We start from the raw sequence: 18,034 nt of genomic DNA, 5'->3' as shown, positions 1-18,034 counted from the left end.
TGCTTCAAGTGGTATCAGAGTGAGCTTTCATTTTGGAGATTGCATTGTTCTGAGAATTTTGTTGTAGAGTGGCAGACTCTGGATCCGACCTGCAGCTACAGAGGACTAGCGTAAAGATGACACGAAGAAGAACTAGAAATGGTGGAGCGCGTGGGAATGCAGTCCCTATTGTGATGGAAATTTTGCGAGGAATAACAGCCTGATTGGAAGTCATGGAGACAACCCACAGAAGAGGCCGACACATTGAAGATGTAAGTGAAGATGAAGGAGAAGAATCCCCGACAGAAAAAGTAAACCCACCGGCGGTTGATCCGGATGAGGAAAGGTTTTTGATGGTTTTGAGTAGGATGAATACTAAACCTCATTTTACCCCACTGGAATATGATGGAAAGTTGGATTCAGATGAATTGATGGATTGGATCTCGGAGATGAAGAAATATTTTGATTTTGAAAACACTGCAAAAGAAAGGAAGGTGAAATATGCCTGTATCCGGTAGAAAGGTCATGCATCTCTTTGGTTGGAGAATTCGTAGGTTGATAGACAAAGAAGAGGTAAAGAGAAGATCAAGACATGGGATCAGATGATTGCTAAGTTGAAATCAAAATTTATACTGATTATCAAGTGAATCTGTTCCAGAAGTTGCAGAATTTAAGACAAAAGGAATCTAGTTTGAAGGAATACACCGAAGCATTTTACAAGGTGAATATTAGATCCAGAACTGTTGATGATGAAGTTGAACAAGTTTCAAGATATTTGAATGGATTGTGGGTGTCTATACAAGATGAACTCAGTTTGATCAAATTGTAGAGTGTTGAAGAGGCTTACCAGTATGCCCTGAAGGAATAAGAGAAGCTAAACAAAAGACATGAGTAGAGGCAGAGAGATAGAGGTGTAAGGTTTTCCAGAGGAAGATTTCAAGGAGAAAGAGGATATATCGAAGGTAGAGGAACCTGTATAGATTAGAACAAGGACAAAGAAGTGAGCAAAGAAGGTAATTCATACCAGAAATGTGATAGAAATTTCTATCGAAGGAGAGAACTAGATGGCTACCGGAATGAGAATTTTGGAAGACAAGACATGAGAGTGTTTAGAGGAACTTTCTATAAGTGTGGAGGAGAAGGACATCATGCTTTCGAGTGTAAGAAGATAGAGAATACCAAAATCTATGTTCATGAGTATCCTTTAGTTACCATTGATGTTAGCTTATTTTGGCTTACATGTATATGATTGTGTAATTTGGATCATTATATTCTAGATGTTATGGTTAGGAATGCTTATGATTTTTTTTTCATGTTTTCATGCAATTTGTTATTTATAGTATGGAGGAACCTTTTGGAAGTAATTGAGGAATGGATCTAAATGTTTCCTTATGTAAAATGTTGTTATTTTTTTAAAAAAAAATCAGTACATATGAATGCAATGAATGCATAATTATCTAATTCCATGAGGCTCCTTGTGGGGGACATTACAAATATTTTTTTATCTTGATTTTTGTGGAGAGTTGGTAATTTTATTATTTTTAATTTTGGCTGTGATGAGAAATGATTTTTGGGTAATTTTAATATGGAGAATGTCATTACTAGGAGGTTCCTTCTAGTTGGAGAATTTTGGGATTTCTAGATTTTGATCTTGGAATGGATTTTTTTTGCGAATGCTTGAGAATTGAAGACTGGTTTTTGAAACTAGGATTTTGGTTGTGGTTGCGTTGGAAGGATTGGTTGGTTGTGGACTATTTTCTTGGCTATGCTTTCTCTTCCATGAATTTCCTTTGTCCATTTCTTCATTTACTAGGTTAGTGGTTCTGAACTATTCTTTATGCATTTTTCTTCAAGTAAAGATTGTTTGCAAAATATTGCTTGTTGTGTGGTTGGGGAAAATCCTTTGTATTCTGGATTTTTGTGGTATTATATTCTTCATATCTATTGTTGAAGGAGGGATTTGATTGCTATCTCCTAGAAGGGACTGTGTCTGAAATATTTTGGCTCTGAGTTTACCCTTCTTTGTATCTGTTGTTGGTGTTTCCTTTGGGGACTTTATTTGTATTACATTTCTATGTTTTGATTTTCAATCTTTGGATTGTTGGGAATGAAGTATTGTATGATGTCGGGAGATATTTGTCTTTATGCCTTTCTGTGTCTTTTTTGAAGTCAATATTTACATTCAAGTCTAACCTGAACTTAGTCAATTATTTTAATTTGCACCTATGTCATTTTTTGCTCTTTGTTGCATATGTGTCATTCTAGTGAATGAATGCACTATTTAATCATTTGTATGCACCATTTTAACTTGTATATGTGTTGTTCTGAGAGTCATAAACACTAGTCTGAGTGATATATGTGCTACTTTGTTCTGTGAATGTGCCATCTCATGTTTCATAAGTGCTAATTTGGGTTGTAGAAATGCCAAAAGTTTTGGTATAGGCACCATAATAATGTATGAAAGCACCAGAAGATTCTGTAAATGCACTAGAGTATATGGTAAATGCACAAGATAATTATGTAAAGGTGTTGTTCTATCATTTTGTCTTTCTAGTTGATTCTCTATATCAATTTTGCAATCTGTTCGACCAAAGGCTTGATTTTTAAGATTTTTGTATTTCCCTGTAATTATTTCCAACATTGATTTAATTGATTTTGAGGATTTTGGTTATGAGAAGCATTATGGCTTAATAGATGGATATTTTATGCTATTGAATGTTGGAATCTCATTGTGGATGTATTTTGATGTTGAGATTATTGGTTCCATGATTGAATTAATGAATGAGGTTGTTGGATATTGGCAATATGGATTCAATTGTGATTATGAATCAGTTTTGGATATGGAGCCTTTGGATGGATGTATTATGTGGTTCTTTAAGATTCTTGTATTTTATGCTTTATAAACTTAAGTTTAGGAACATGATAGGGGGAGTGGCTTCCAAGTGAGTGTCAGGGTCTAGGGAGGGACAGGTAGGAGAACCCTTATGGATGGGTGCCATGATCTAGAGACCACCAGGAAAACTCATTGGAAGTTGTTTATAAGAAAGTGATAACATTAATAAATTGATTTAGGGGTTTGGGTAGTTTTCATGTATTAAATAAGATAATGAAATTTGTTTGGAGCCCACTCATGGCTTAGAGTGCTAGTTCAGGCTTAGGATGAGTTGGGATGGTTTTGTTTGCATGACTATATTTCCTTGTCTTCATGAAAGGTTGAGTTGGTTCCACATGGGTATCACTTGGGATCAGGATCAAGAGAGAGTCCACTAGGAGATCCCTTGTTGATGGGTGCCAGGGTCTAGGACTACCAGGATAACCCTTGTTGATAGAATGTGATGACACTCTTTCCCTATATGTGTCCTACTACCTTAGCCTTTGTTTTGATGGTAGCCTCTGGTGGTTTTGTGCTTTATGGTTGAGCCTTGTTTGTGCATTATATTTATGTCATATGATGTTGATCCTATTGTGAGTTAGTCTATTGTTTATGATTCCTTAGATGTTAGGTGTCAGCCTAGGTTTAGAGTGTGTGTGAGACCTTATACATCATCCTCTAGAGCATAGGGGTGGAACTTTTGGTTCCACATAGTCAAAGGTTTGATGCCTCCTTCCATTGGGATCTTCTTTGCTGGATGTTTGTGGTTGAGGATTATTCATTCTTTTTAGTTCGTTTTGCTGTGGATTTATTGGAGTAGTTAATATTCTATTCTCTATGATTGAGAGACGCCATTGTAATATGTAATTTGGATAATTAATCTTGTTTCTAGATTTTATGATTTTTTTTTGAAGCAGATAATGTATACTTGTATTGATCATCCGAGTATTAGATGTAATATGTGACATGTAAACATGTAATGATGATTTATGTGGTTTCTTCTATCAAGAAATGGTTTATGATTATGATATAGAATTGTATGGAATATGTAGTTGTTGGGAATATTGACTAGGAACATTTGGAGTTGGTGCATTAAAATGAACCTACAGATTTAGGTGATAATGGGTTTCATTTCATGGCTGAGTAATGGTTTGGTTAATGATTAATTTCCTATGTTTCATGAGATGAAATGTATGTTAGGTTAAAGAAAAAGGGAAAATCAAGCATTAATATTATCTGATTATGTTCATATTTTATGTTATCTTTACCCTAGGGAATCTAGATTAAATGATTTGAGTTAATTCTGCTTGTGCATTTATGTTCATGTGATCATGTTTAAGTATGTGTTTATCTTGAAATGTATTTGTTGTAATAGTTATTTAAATTTTTTTTTATCTCTATTTTCTAGTTAGTTGGTTAGTTTCTCTAGGGTATTCTTGGCAAGTATTACAAATTGATTAGCATTCATCACATCTAAATAATTCCCACAAGGGTGAAGCATCAAGAATTCATTAGAGGTCACTCATCCTAGTACCATTCCAACTCAAATATGCTTAATCATGGAGTTTACCTAAGATGAAGGTCACTTAGCTTGCTACCCCATACTAAAAACCATCAATAAGTGATGTACCATATGAACCATTCATTATAAAATCTTCATTCATTATTAGATAGGTGTTTTTTTTTGTGTTTTTACAATGTTTCAAATTATAAGATATTGTATAAGATTGAGTTTCATAGATTTCGAGTTGGAACATGCTTCATTATTTCAAGGGGACCACATTTATGTAATGTTTTGGATGGCTGTGGTAGTGTGATGTTTAGGATTGGTTGTGGCATTTATGTTTTTTGGCGGTAGTTTCTTTAGTCGCTTGATGGAATCTTCCTTTGAGGATAGGTGTTGTGGGAATTATAGAAAGAGGCTACAAAGGTGAAAGAGCCTATGTGGGAGAAGGACTGGCTGGAGTAGGTTTGTGGAGAAGAAATGATAGAAAAAATTATGGCACTTGTGGAACAAGAAATTAAGAAAAAAAAGGCATTGGGTGGTGTCTATATTGGATCTAAATAAAAATCCCCATGTTGGTATTAGATCCACCACTCAAAAATTACTAATAGACCTATTAGCCACACATGAGGGCAATTTTTTTTTCTTTGACACTACTAAAACTCTTAGTTGTGCTTTTCAGGTTGTTGAATGTCACCAACTCTTTTCTTTTCCACATTGATATTGAAGAGGTTCTTCATCAAGCTAAAGTATATTTCAACTATATCTACAACATCATCCAACAATGTAGTGACAAATTTATTTGCAAAGGGTTGTGGAAGAAACAATAAAGAGGTAAAGATATTTTTTTATCGTGGAGGTAATTCTTGCATTCTTAACTATTGTGAAACTGATGAGCGAGATGAGGTGCCAAGGGTTCTTCTTTGAGTAAGGATACTTCATGTAAAAAATGTAATGAAATAATAAAAAATGGTGTGTTGAGGCCTACATATTTTTACCCAGCCCTTGTTCTAATTGATTAAAGCAAGATAGGCCTAATGACTATCTAAGACCTCTATATAATGAAGCAATTGTATTTTCATTATCAATTAATTTCACCCTTCATCATTTGATCAAAAAATTCTTATAATCTCTTGAATCATAAAATAATTTTCTTTTATTTCCCTTTTGTATTTCTTTCCCTATCTACTATTTTTCTTTTAATGTTTGGGGTGGGGGATGATATATTATGGGTTGGGGTTGATATACTATGGATTGGAATTTGGGTGTTTTTTGTTATGCTGGTATGGTCGCATTGAATGGACTGGTGCAGCATTGTATGGGCCGTGATGTGGCTTATGAAAGTTTATTTTGCTTTTTTTGTATGTTCTATTTTTATATACGTGGAGCCTGGAGGTGCTTATAGCCGTCAATTTTTCCTTGTAATAATATCTCATATGTCCCTGATGGCTGTCCACCATGAACGTCTGACAGTTAAAGCTTCTCTTTTTTGAACAGTTCCCAGATCCCAATTAGATTTATCAAAAAAAACCCTTGATAAAAACATCTCATAATTTAATACATTGCACACAACATCACCCACTTAATGAATGTCCATGTATGGGATAGATGTGACTCCCATGACTTCTATAATCTTCAATAACAATCCTATTAGAAAATCAGTACATCTGATTCTAAAGCAACTAGCTGTATCCCTGATTAACTCAAAGAATTGTTCAAATCCGTAAACGAGTGATCAATTAAAAACTATATTAATATTCGGTGTTATTAGGAAAAACTTTATATATAATAAAATATCTGTACATTTCATGATCTATTTTTTTGGTATAATAAGGGAGGAATGACATCCATATAATCGATTCTTTTAAGAAATTTAACCTATAAAATTTATATTGTCCATATGATAAACTATGAATGGTTTTCTTTGGGATTTTTAATTCTGTCTAAACTATAAAATAAATTAATCATTTATTTTCTATTTTTGTATTTAATATTAGCAATAACAATTATTATTTAGAGCGTGAAGTGTTCTTCCTTTGTGTAAGGATGTAATTTGCTCGCAGCCATAATACAAATAGTTATTCACATTCATTTTCTATCAATCAATCATCAGAAAACTGTCAACATTACTTCAATAGGAAATTATAATATAGTAATCTTATAATATGTGAGAGGCAATAAAGTAATTGGTTGACTCGTAGCCCTTCGTCAGGGAGCATATTCCAATGAACTATTCCTCTGAGATGAGAGAAGAAATCAGCAATGGCTTTCTCCTCATTACCTACACTGAGCACTCTTGAATATCTCAGATCATATGACTTAATTTCAGAGCACAACTTTTTACTTCTCTCACACTTTTATTGAAAACACATCTAATATTTCGAATTAAGCATACAAATTTATATAAAAATCCGCCTGTGCCTTTTATTGTAAACTTTTCCTAATCTTTATCTGATGATTGTCGTATCACTGATGCATATAATGGCTGATTGAGAACTACACAGCAGCACTACAGCAGTTCTGCATACACCAAAAGAAGAAAAGGATTTAAGCTGTATATAATATATTCTTGAGAACTCCAAGACAAGTTCAGATTGAATGAAATGACTGTTTAGACATTCTAGATTCCTACCAGAAATTTCTGGTAGAATAAAACTACTCAAACACAATGAGATATGTTAAAATCTTACCTCCTATCGTTGACTGCGGGAATGGTTGAATTAATAGGTGGGGGGTGGGGGTGGAGGTGAAGCATACACGTACTCTTTTGGTGGAGGAGGTGGTGGTGGGGATTTGTAATAGTATGGTGGAGGAGGAGATGGAGACGGTGGAGGTGGGGATATGTAGTAGTATGGTGGAGGAGGAGATGGGGATGGTGGTGGTGGAGATTTGTAATAATATGGTGGAGGAGGAGATGGAGATGGTGGAGGTGGAGATTTGTAGTAGTATGGGGGAGGAGGTGATGGTGATGGAGGTGGTGGAGACTTATAGTAGTATGGAGGTGGTGGAGGAGATGTGTAGTAGTATGGAGGAGGAGGAGATGTGTAGTAGTATGGAGGAGGAGGAGATGGGGAAGGTGGTGGTGGGGAATTATAGTAGTATGGTGGTGGTGGAGGGGAATTATAGTAGTACGGTGGTGGTGGAGGAGATTTGTAGTAGTACGGTGGTGGTGGTGGAGGCGAATTGTAGTAGTACGGTGGCGGTGGAGGGGAATTATAGTAGTATGGGGGTGGTGGAGGGGACTTGTAGTAGTATGGGGGTGGTGGAGGAGACTTGTAGTAGTATGGTGGAGGTGGAGGAGACGTATAGTAGTATGGTGGAGGAGGAGAAGGGGATGGAGGTGGAGGAGATTGGTAATAGTAAGGAGGAGGAGGAGATGAGTATGGTGGTGGTGGGGACATGTAATAGTATGGAGGAGGAGGAGATGAGGAAGGTGGTGGTGGGGACTTATAGTAGTATGGTGGTGGTGGAGGAGACTTGTAGTAGTATGGAGATGGTGGTGGTGGGGATGTATAGTAGTATGGTGGAGGAGGTGGAGATTTGTAGTAGTATGGAGGTGGAGGTGGAGGAGACTTGTAATAGTAAGGAGGAGGAGGAGATGGGGATGGTGGTGGTGGAGACGTATAATAATAAGGTGGTGGTGGTGGAGACTTATAGTAGTATGGTGGAGGAGGTGGTGGGGACTTATAGTAATATGGTGGTGGTGATGTGTAATAATAAGGAGGTGGAGGTGGGGACTTGTAATAATATGGAGGAGGAGGTGAGGGAGATGGTGGGGGAGGAGATGGATAGTCACCATATTCTGCTGCAACAAATACTACCATAGAAAGCAACAAAATATTTAGAAATGCCATTGTATCAAAATATTGTGTCCTCCCAGCAACCATTTCCATTGCTGCAGTGCACTGGATTCTGGTTATTTCATGATGTTGTAGATGAGTGTATTTATATGTGATGATGTATAAATAGAAGGGCGCGTGAGTGACCCAGTCAAGCTGTCGGTGTCCCCAAGATGCCGATCTAAAGTCAAATATAATTTTTAATTGATCACTCGTCTAGAGTTTGAATAATTCTCTGAGAATGAGAAACAGAGCTGATTCACGTTGATTGGTATGTATTAATTTTCACCGGGGTTAGTTGAGAAGATAATAGACGTACCGGTTTCATCTTTCCTCGCAATGAAGATAATTCTGATCAGCTTTTTGAATTCACTTGAGCTCATTTTAAGGTGGAGCAAAGCACATATAAAACATTATAGGAAAGACCAACTTGATTTTCTAATTCAAACTACAGCAAAGACTAACCATGTATTTTTCGAGTAATTCAAATTGATGTAGGATAAACACTAATATCATAATGTTAAATTTAATAGAAAGAAAATAATGATTTGTGTATAATATAATAATTTTTATTTTTATTTAAAATTGTATTTGTATTTAATTTGTATTCATATGAATATTCATAAATAAATATTATAAAAAAATAAATAATATAATTGATATATATTATGGTTTTAGAATTAAATATACTCATTTTTTATATTTGCATACATGAAATTTCATATTTATACAAATAATTCATCAAATTACATACATGACCTTCCTACTTCCTAGTTTGGTGAGACTAGAAATGGTCAGATGTAAAATATATAAAGAATGAACCTATATTTAACAAAGCCTTCATTTTTTGAAGAATTTGAATAGGGCTCTTGAATACATAGATCAGTTGTTAAAGACAACTATGCCCACATTTTTATTCCTTTCAAAACAATCATAAGTACTAATTGCATCAATAAATCTTTAATATTTTTCAAGGTATCAACCACTTCGAACAATACATTTTCGTCTTCAACCACATCTCTATAAAAACGATATTGCATACATCAATATAGTTTGTTCAAACATGATTAGTAAGGTTCTTTGCTAAATAGATTGCACATTGACTATTTTAGTATGTCACTGCAAGTTTTTATAAGATACAAATATTTTATCACAACCTTTGTAACTGGATATAACTTCCTTTTATAAATGAATGGTTTCCATATACTCAAATTTTGTTGTTTGCATTGCAATTTTTACCTTTCAATAGCTCATTAAATTAATGATTTTATTAAACAAAGTAAACATATAACCACTTGTAGATATTTGATAATCAATATCTCTAGCCTAGTCAACATCAACATATCCTTGTAAATCTACTAATTTTTCACCATAGATCTATTCTATTAAAAAAATACATAATTTGAAGTGATCCTCCTTATTGTAGTCCAAGGCACCTTCCATATATTTAACATATATACCTTCTAAATATTTTTGCTAGATGGATAATGTTGGGTCCAGTACATAACATTACATTAGAAATCAATCAACATGGATCATGAACACGTCCTCTGTATCATCACATGTCTTAAGACATTTCCTATAAATAATTTCACGTAAGTTACTTATTTTAGAAATTCCTTTAAAAGTTTAAATAACCAATATCTTTCCTATCAAATTGTGATGAGTTGAGATTTATAATCTTTAGTGTTTCCTTATTGTTACCAATTAGCAATGTATATCACTTGGTACGGATATTTTATACATATTTAAAAAATTTTGCACCCCTAATGGATTGTACACTTATATCCATAACTTTTTATTCAACCCTTTTTTAAATTAGTTATTGGATTCAAGGTTTCATATCCTTTATTTTTTATACCATTTACTCATTTTATATTATGGCATGCTTATAAATAAGTGTGGATGACAACATAATAATATATACTACTTTTCAACATTATTGGATCATCAAAATCAATATTTTTTAGAATTCAACACTTTGTTTTATTTATATCAACTTAATATTCAAGAACTTAAGAATGATTCAAAATAATGAGTTGTAGTATTTTGATTCAAAATAATGAGTTGTAGTATTTTCTATGTAGATTCAATTTGTAATTTAGAAATATATAATTTTTGTCACTTTTTTTTTCATATATTATTATTATTATATTTATTAAGTGATATTTTACCATAACTTTTAACATTCATTAAAAGTAAAATTTTTCTACGATTTAATGGAGTTAAATCATTAAGTCTTATGTCTAGTACTAACACAATTTTCAAACCTATTTTTTAGTCTAACACATTTTAGTTAATGTAATAATACAAAATTTAGTTTTCATTGAAACAAAATATTTATGCAAATTGTAGTGTATTTCATTTTTTTTAAACATAGTTTGTTATTTTGCCTAGTGTCTTGAATATCACTAATTGTTTCCCATAATGGACATACAACTGATATAAAATTGAAATAAAATAGAAAAAATATAATACATTTAAATTTTTAAAACCTAACATTAAGGGCTATATATCTCTAAAATAGAGTTTTTATGTAACTTTATTTATCCCTTAAAAGGTGAGAGAAAATTAATTTTTCATCAATCTTTTGATAATAGTTGAAAATAATTTTATAGAAGTTTTATTTAAGCCTAGTGTTCTATTTAATTGGTTTTTGTTTAACCCCGAGGATAGGGTTCAATCTAAGATACTTAATATTAAATGATCCCTAATAAACTTTAAAATAAAAATGTGATTTTCAAGCAAAAAAAAAGGTTGGCCCAAAAGTAGGCCATGGTATTATGCTTCATTCCATGCATGTGGATGGTGGTTATCATGGAAGAGGAAGTATCTTATTTCATATTGATTTTAAAGTAGGGTTAAACTGTTATATTGAATCTAAAAGATGATTTCACGTATCTCCTAATAAGATGTTTGATATTCTACATTGTATTATAGTATTGGTATTGATAATAACATAATGTATGTGCTTTGGAGGATGCTTTCTCTTAAAAGGAATTTCTTAGGGTAAATAAAAAAAATTAAAAAATAAAAGAAAAACATATTCATCTAATGGTTAAAACCACTCATAAAACTTGGGTAAGTATCATGATAAAAAATTAGCAAATATATGTCATGTGGAGCAAGAAAACATTCTAGTCTATGAGAATGTGTTATTCTATATTATCTCAGTCGTCAAAGTCCACCAGTACCATATTCTCCCTTATCTCATATCATTCACTCAAGTCTCATTTCCATCATTTTTTTCTCTTCTTCCATCATTCATACTATTTGTTTTAGTTGTCCCCTTTGTATGCATTACTTATTTGTGTGATCCTCTTTCATTGTATTTCTTGACCACCAATGCTTCAACTCATTTTTATCCTTATCCCCATTCATATATTAGGACACTTATTAACAACCATTTATATTACACACACTTTCATTGATTTTGTATTTAAATGGGGACATCCTATTGCTTACATTTCTTACGGAATGACTACTACATTAACTTTACTAGGGCATGAACTTTACACCTCCATCTATCATCAAACTCCTTTACCAAAAATTTAGTCCTATTTTGTAATCCTTTCCATCCCACCCTTCATTCCCCTATCCTTTGGTCCCCACTCATCAACCCATACACCTTATCTTCAATATTTTTCATCTAATACTATTTCCTTTTTTTTTTGCTTGTTTTTGATTGATTGTTAATATTTTTTCACTTCTATTTATTCATTTTTTTTTCTTTTTTCTTTTGCGTACATATTTTATTTTATGTGTTTATTGTTGTCATAGTTCTCCATGCACCACACTTGATGGAATCAATGAACAATGAGAGGGGGGGCGGGGGTGAATCCATGTTTTATAATTAGCAAACTTATCAAGTTGATTCTTTAAGAAATTGATGCATGATAAGTAATCAAAATGTAGAAATATAAAATGGACAACCACACAATCATAACACTGATATTTTACGTGGAAACCCGAAAAGGGAAAAACCACGATGGGATTGAGTACCCACAATATTATTATACTATGGCCAGTAGTAGAACAATATTACAAAAGTGGAATGCACTTGCATTCAGGCTCATTTCCTAGAGCTCATTGCTCAATTACAAAAGGGATACAACCTGGAGGAAGGCTCACTACCTTACAGGATAATACAAAATGATTACAATAATAACTAAACTGAAGTATAGTATCTAACTATGCCAAAATATAGTTCCTGTTAGGCTCTGATTGTCTCCTACAATTAATCTGTCATTTTGTTCTATAAAAATGCTTTGTCACATAATAGAGAAACAAAATCTTCGACAAACATACAAAATCGCTCACACAGACTTCCTTCACTCAACGCACACTCCAAATTTTTTCAATCAAATTAATCTTATATATCCGCATCATAAAAAATAATCATTTACTAAGTCAGCTTCCAAAGACTGCATAACACACAACATGAAACGTGTTCCACCAAGTTGGCTCAATCTGATCATAGATCCAAATGCGAACCAAAACAAGATGGCAAAGTGATTCCTATAAGTTGGCACAATCACCTCAAACACAAAACTAATCCCCAGAATTATTCGAACATATCCACAACACACATTACTCTAAAGTAGCTTTGCCCTAACTGAATTACTAGATACTAGAGCTCTAAACTTGTACACAATTCAACACCATATATCAGGATCACGAGATAATGTATCTCGAACCTTGAACCATCTGCCTTGATTACTACAACCAAAAATACATCACCAAAATCATGATCTCATGCTCTATCGACAACTGTTTACCACCTTCCAGACTTATGCCTAAGAACAAAATGACTTCTGGTAAACCAATTCTATGTACACTATATGTGATTTGCAAACTAAGTTTCCATCAATGACAACCCCTAAACATCTATCATGCACCAATCATCACCGAAACAATGTCTCTTGCCAACAATCTACCCCTTTGGCAATGATGGTAACACTGTGAAAAATAAACTGTACACTCAATATTGCAAGACTCCAAAATTTTCAAATTTACAAAGAATATACAAGCTCCTCCTAAGAATTTACACTATTTTTCACTCTTCTCTCTCCCCCTTTGACAACAATGCCAAAGATGAATGATCCGCTAAAATTGATATGTACAAAGGTATGCACAACTACTTCATAGAAAAATGAAGATGTCTTCAAAAATTGTTCTAAGGGAAAACAAATGTTTATCCCATGCTTTCCTCAAGCTCTCCAAAATGTTGATCATCCCACTAAAAAGATAAGCAAGCATTTCAGCTCCCTTCTATAGGTCGGAACATTGGAATCTTGAGCATCCTTAATATCTTAAATACTACTCCTTAAATATTCTATCCGAGGAGTGATAAGACTCCTTAACTCAAACACTATACCTAAAACTCTATCCTTCTCATGGTTTAGACTCTTGATTTTATTCAGTATACTCAAAACTTTGGGTTCAAAATTTCTAGCTAGAGTAGATTGTGGTGCGTATGACTGTGATATGATTGCTAGTTAATCTTCACATTCCCTTATTTTCTTGTTAATGCCTATAGTGAATTTGGGCAAAATAAAAAATGACTTGTATATATTACCTCCTTCATCAATTGCATCCAAAATATTCTTTAGTGCAGTAACTAGACTATATCATCTTCAATCATTTTTAAAAATGTTTTCAACCTCATAGCATTAAATTGATTCAAAACTTTAAAATCTACTGCCTTCTCCAAAGATTCAAAATGAGAACCAATAATACTTAACAAACCCTTGAGCTTAACAGAGGGATCAGATGTATCTGGTTTGAAAGATGGCATAATCTTCTCCAACATATCCCCCGCCAATGATATTAATTCCTTGTCTACAAAATGGGACTTAAGTAGGTCCTCATTGGCTTTGGCTTGAGATAGAGTTGTTAATTTAAGTGCTTGAATGGGAGATAAGGAACTCAAGTCAATCGATCCTTGAAAAAAATCATTTGGATCAACAACAACTTGTTTCCCTTTAACAACACCAATGTCTCTTGCCACTGTTGTAGGAGCCTGATCTTCCTTTTCCTCTCCTTTCTCCTTATCTATAACTTCAACACTCTTACCTTTTCCATCTTTCTCACCATCACCCTTATCCTTCTCCACATTCAATTTCTCTTCAACTGCTTTTTTTGATACAACTTCTATAATTGGAGGATCCTATACAACATCACTAGAGATATCATTTGCACCATCAACATCATTTTTAACTGGGGTCTGATGATTAGATTTTCCTTCTAGAGTGGATTTCTTAGGTGACTAATCCTTTTGCTTACCCGGGGGAGCTATATTTACTTCCAGAATGGATGTGTCTTGAATGGGTTCTTTCAGATTCACATAAACTCTCTGATCTATCAAAAATTATCTCAAAAAATTATTTTAGTTTCCTTTATCACTTCATCTTTCTTCCCTACCATAAGCTTATTCACCCTCTTCTTGCTTCAAAATCTATCCTTGGAAAGTTTTAATAATCCGCTAACTTCATCCCTAGAAATAATAGAAGATATACTTACTAGCATACACTCTTTGATTTTATCATCCTCTTGACTAGTTGTAAGATTTCTTGCATCTAAAATTTCATATAGATGTTTAGGGATCATAGATGCAAGTTCTATCAATGTCTTACTATATACATCCATATATTCTACAACTGCTTCTTCAACTTCCCTCTGATCCTTATCATCAATTTTTTTATAATATGTAGATACATTATTCAGACTCCCATCCTTAAGAATTTCATCAATTAACTCCTTCAAAGTCAATGTGGGCACTGTTTCAAATGTTCCTTCAATCTTACCTGATTTCAGAGCGACATCAATCTTAGATTTTTGCTTCTTGCTAGCCCTAGCCTTACCAGATGATTTAGGTTGTGCCCTTGGTTTCTTGGATTGCTGAGCTCCACTCGATTGTAGTTTCTTCACCACTCTAGCATAGTTGGCTGTCTTTTTCACCTCTCTTACAACTTCATCAGACTTAGTCTCTATGTCCTCAGTAGTGGCGGCAATGTATACTCTTTGAGGTTTCTCCTTTTTCCTCTTCTCCACCCCACCATTTGATGATGCAGCTTGTGATTTGGGTGGATGAATGGGCTTTTGCATACCAAAAGTAGGTGCAAACTTAGACTATTTTGGCTTGACCTACTTTGGAGGGGTGGGAATAGGTTTAGTCTTCTTGGGCTTCGCCATATCTTCCTTGTTCAAAATGTACTTTTCCCTTTCCCTTTGTACAACCTCCTTGGTTATACCCATTTGTTCTGCTAGCTCCTCTACCTCTTTCCTTACTTTCCTTTTCCTAGCAAGTCCGATAAACTTCTTGTGCAAATCAAGGTATTTTTATTGACAAGTATCGAACCTCTCCTCCTTATCATCTACCGATTGACTCAAAAAATTTTGAGCATATGCATCAAGTGTGATAGCATCCACCTCATACCCCATGGGCATGATCTAGAGAGTTCTTGGCTTAGCTGCCTCCATATGACATTGGTCCTTGTCAACCATAAAATAGATAGTTTTCTCATACTTCTCTACAATTTCTTTAGGGATCCTTTCCCCACCGTGCATTGATGCCTAAAAGAATTTGAAGTATCCCCACAAGGTGGATTTATGAGAAATAATATTAGCTAATCCCTGGAATCCTTCCTTAATCTGAAAAACCACCGATTTATCATATCCCCATTGAATCTTTTCAATATCGAGGATTTCATTCAAGAAATACAATGCCGGGCAAACAATCAAGGAACCAAACCTAAATAGATGCTTCGTGTCTTTCATAATATTCTTTAGGTTGCTTAATAAATCACTAAGAAGCACTGAGCAAAGATCATACCTCTTGCCTTCCTTCAGAATCTCATAAGCTGCAAATATAGCCATGCTAGATACAAAATTTTGCCTATTGGATTGATATACCTTATATCCAGTCACCATCGAGGAAATTCTAACATCGTGCTCTATAATATCATTGACAGTCATCGAGTAATTATCAAAATGAGATCCAGTAATCTTTATTAGTGTTGTATTCTCTATTTTCCTCAATCTGGGGACCTCATTGGTTGCACTCAAATAGGTAACTAGTTCACTAACTTGCTTGGTGTTCTTGTGAGGTCAGTCTAGCCAGATGAATTCATCATGGATTCAGATCAGAATTTAATGGACCCATTCAGGTTCATCGAACACTGAGAAATGAATAAATTAGATGAAACCCTTGTTGTGTAGTACCTTAAATTCTGACTTCAAATTTCCCAGACTATCCATCATGTGCTTGGTGTAAAGTGAGAGAATATATGCATTCCCAAGCTCCTTAATGTTGGAATGGATATATACCCTAGTATCTTCATTGTGAAGTACACCATATAGGATAGAAGAAAATGCACCTTGCGGATCATCCTTAGTGGATTTGAGTGGGTGCCTCTTGAACACGAGCCTTGCTCTCTCAGAAATTTTGACCATCAATGGAGTCAAAATAACAAATGCAGATGCAAATGCCATTTCAAAATATGGATATGAAAAGATAGATTTGCAAATGGAAAATATGTTTTGATTCTCAACCAGGTGCAAGAAATTTCTGATAGATTGCTTCAAGCTTGGATTTGACTGCTAAAACTCTCTCGCTCTGCTACTCTTCTCTTCTCTCTTTTTCGCATTGTGAAGAATGAGCTATTTATATGCCTTTTTATTCACCAAAAACCTAGTTTTAAATTGTAATAAATGCACAACCCTAATGATTTCCAAATACGCAATTTTTCATGAATTCATTCACTATATTATCAAACCACCATAGAATCTGCCATATAACATTAGGACAACTAATATTTATCACGTGCAACCATCCTCAACTGGTTACAGATCTATGAAAGGAGATTTTAAAGATCTGCATGATAATCTTTCCCCTAAAGCCAAAATGCCTTAGTTACCAAATGAGGTTCCTACATTGGTATCAGGTGTGGAGCCATTTTGAATAGTAGAATCTTCTTTCGTTACCCACATCTTCTTATGCTAATCTCTGATCCCTTCCACCTTAGATTTTCCTTTTTCATCTGATTTATTCTTGTCTACCGGAGCATGCCTGTTTCTATAGCATCTTGCAATATGACCACATTTGTTCCTTGCATGACAAACAACACTTATTTGCATAGGCCTGAAGTTCATTTGATTTAATCTCATCCTGCATTGGTTAGAAATATGACCAAACACACCACAAGCATAGAATCTCTTATTCTGAAAGTTGTTTATCACTGATCTGCACATGTTTGACTTGTGACCAAAATTGTTGCATACCATTGATCGGTGAAGGTAGGACCATTATTCATCACTTTATTCATCATTCCATTATTCATCCTACTTCTGCATTGACTTGCCATATGACTGAATTTACCACAAACTAAATATTTACCATTGAATTTATAGGCACTAGGTTGTCTTACTAGAGGTTTCTTATTCTTTTTTTGATGTCTGCTTTGACCAGAGCCAAAGGATTCTCCTTTCTTAAATCCAAGTCCTCGCATGTCTTTGGCATGTCTCTGATTCTCAAGCATCTCATCCAATCGGGTTGAGCTAGATTTGAATTTTTCTTTTTACTCATTAGCAGTAGTCAGCTCATCTCTCAGAAATATGATCTGTCTTTCAAGTTCTTATCCATCATTCTTTGTTTGCACCAGTTCAAGCTTCAACTGATAATTCTCATATGTCAATCTACAACACTCATCAAATCTATCCTTTAGCGATTGAGTCAGGGTTTCTTCATTCTTTTTCCAGTCTTCAATCTGCTTAGTTAGCTTCATTACAATAGATTGCATTTCATTCTTAAAAACTACATTCTCTCTAGCTAGATTCTCA

The 18,034-nt window shown here is 34.2% G+C and overlaps 1 protein-coding gene across 1 annotated transcript; it reads right to left on the bottom strand.

Annotated features, from left to right (window-relative positions):
- Positions 1-7,075: 7,075 nt before the first annotated feature.
- Positions 7,076-15,301, bottom strand: LOC131028838 (extensin-2). Its single transcript, XM_057959202.2, has 3 exons — positions 14,717-15,301; positions 13,943-14,363; positions 7,076-8,172 (listed from the first exon to the last, which is right to left on the bottom strand). The coding sequence occupies exons 1-3, from the start codon at positions 15,299-15,301 to the stop codon at positions 7,076-7,078; spliced, it is 2,103 nt and encodes a 700-aa protein (XP_057815185.2).
- Between the last annotated feature and the right edge of the window lie 2,733 nt (positions 15,302-18,034).

This window comes from Cryptomeria japonica, chromosome 1 (assembly GCF_030272615.1).
Source record: "Cryptomeria japonica chromosome 1, Sugi_1.0, whole genome shotgun sequence".
NCBI classification, from domain to species: domain Eukaryota; kingdom Viridiplantae; phylum Streptophyta; class Pinopsida; order Cupressales; family Cupressaceae; genus Cryptomeria; species Cryptomeria japonica.
Note: the sequence above shows the minus strand (reverse complement) of the source record. Positions and strands in the feature narration are given on the sequence as shown.

What these genes read in the sequence shown, in the direction of transcription:
- LOC131028838 (XM_057959202.2), bottom strand. Translation starts at nt 15,301, where the DNA reads ATGCAAAAGCCCATTCATCCACCCAAATCACAAGCTGCATCATCAAAT. An exon ending in AAATCAAAGAGTGTATGCTA is followed by an intron (nt 14,364 to 14,716) that starts GTAAGTATATCT and finishes GATGTTGTATAG; the next exon opens with GATCCTCCAATTATAGAAGT. An exon ending in TCCCTCTGTTAAGCTCAAGG is followed by an intron (nt 8,173 to 13,942) that starts GTTTGTTAAGTA and finishes TTTCTATGGTAG; the next exon opens with TATTTGTTGCAGCAGAATAT.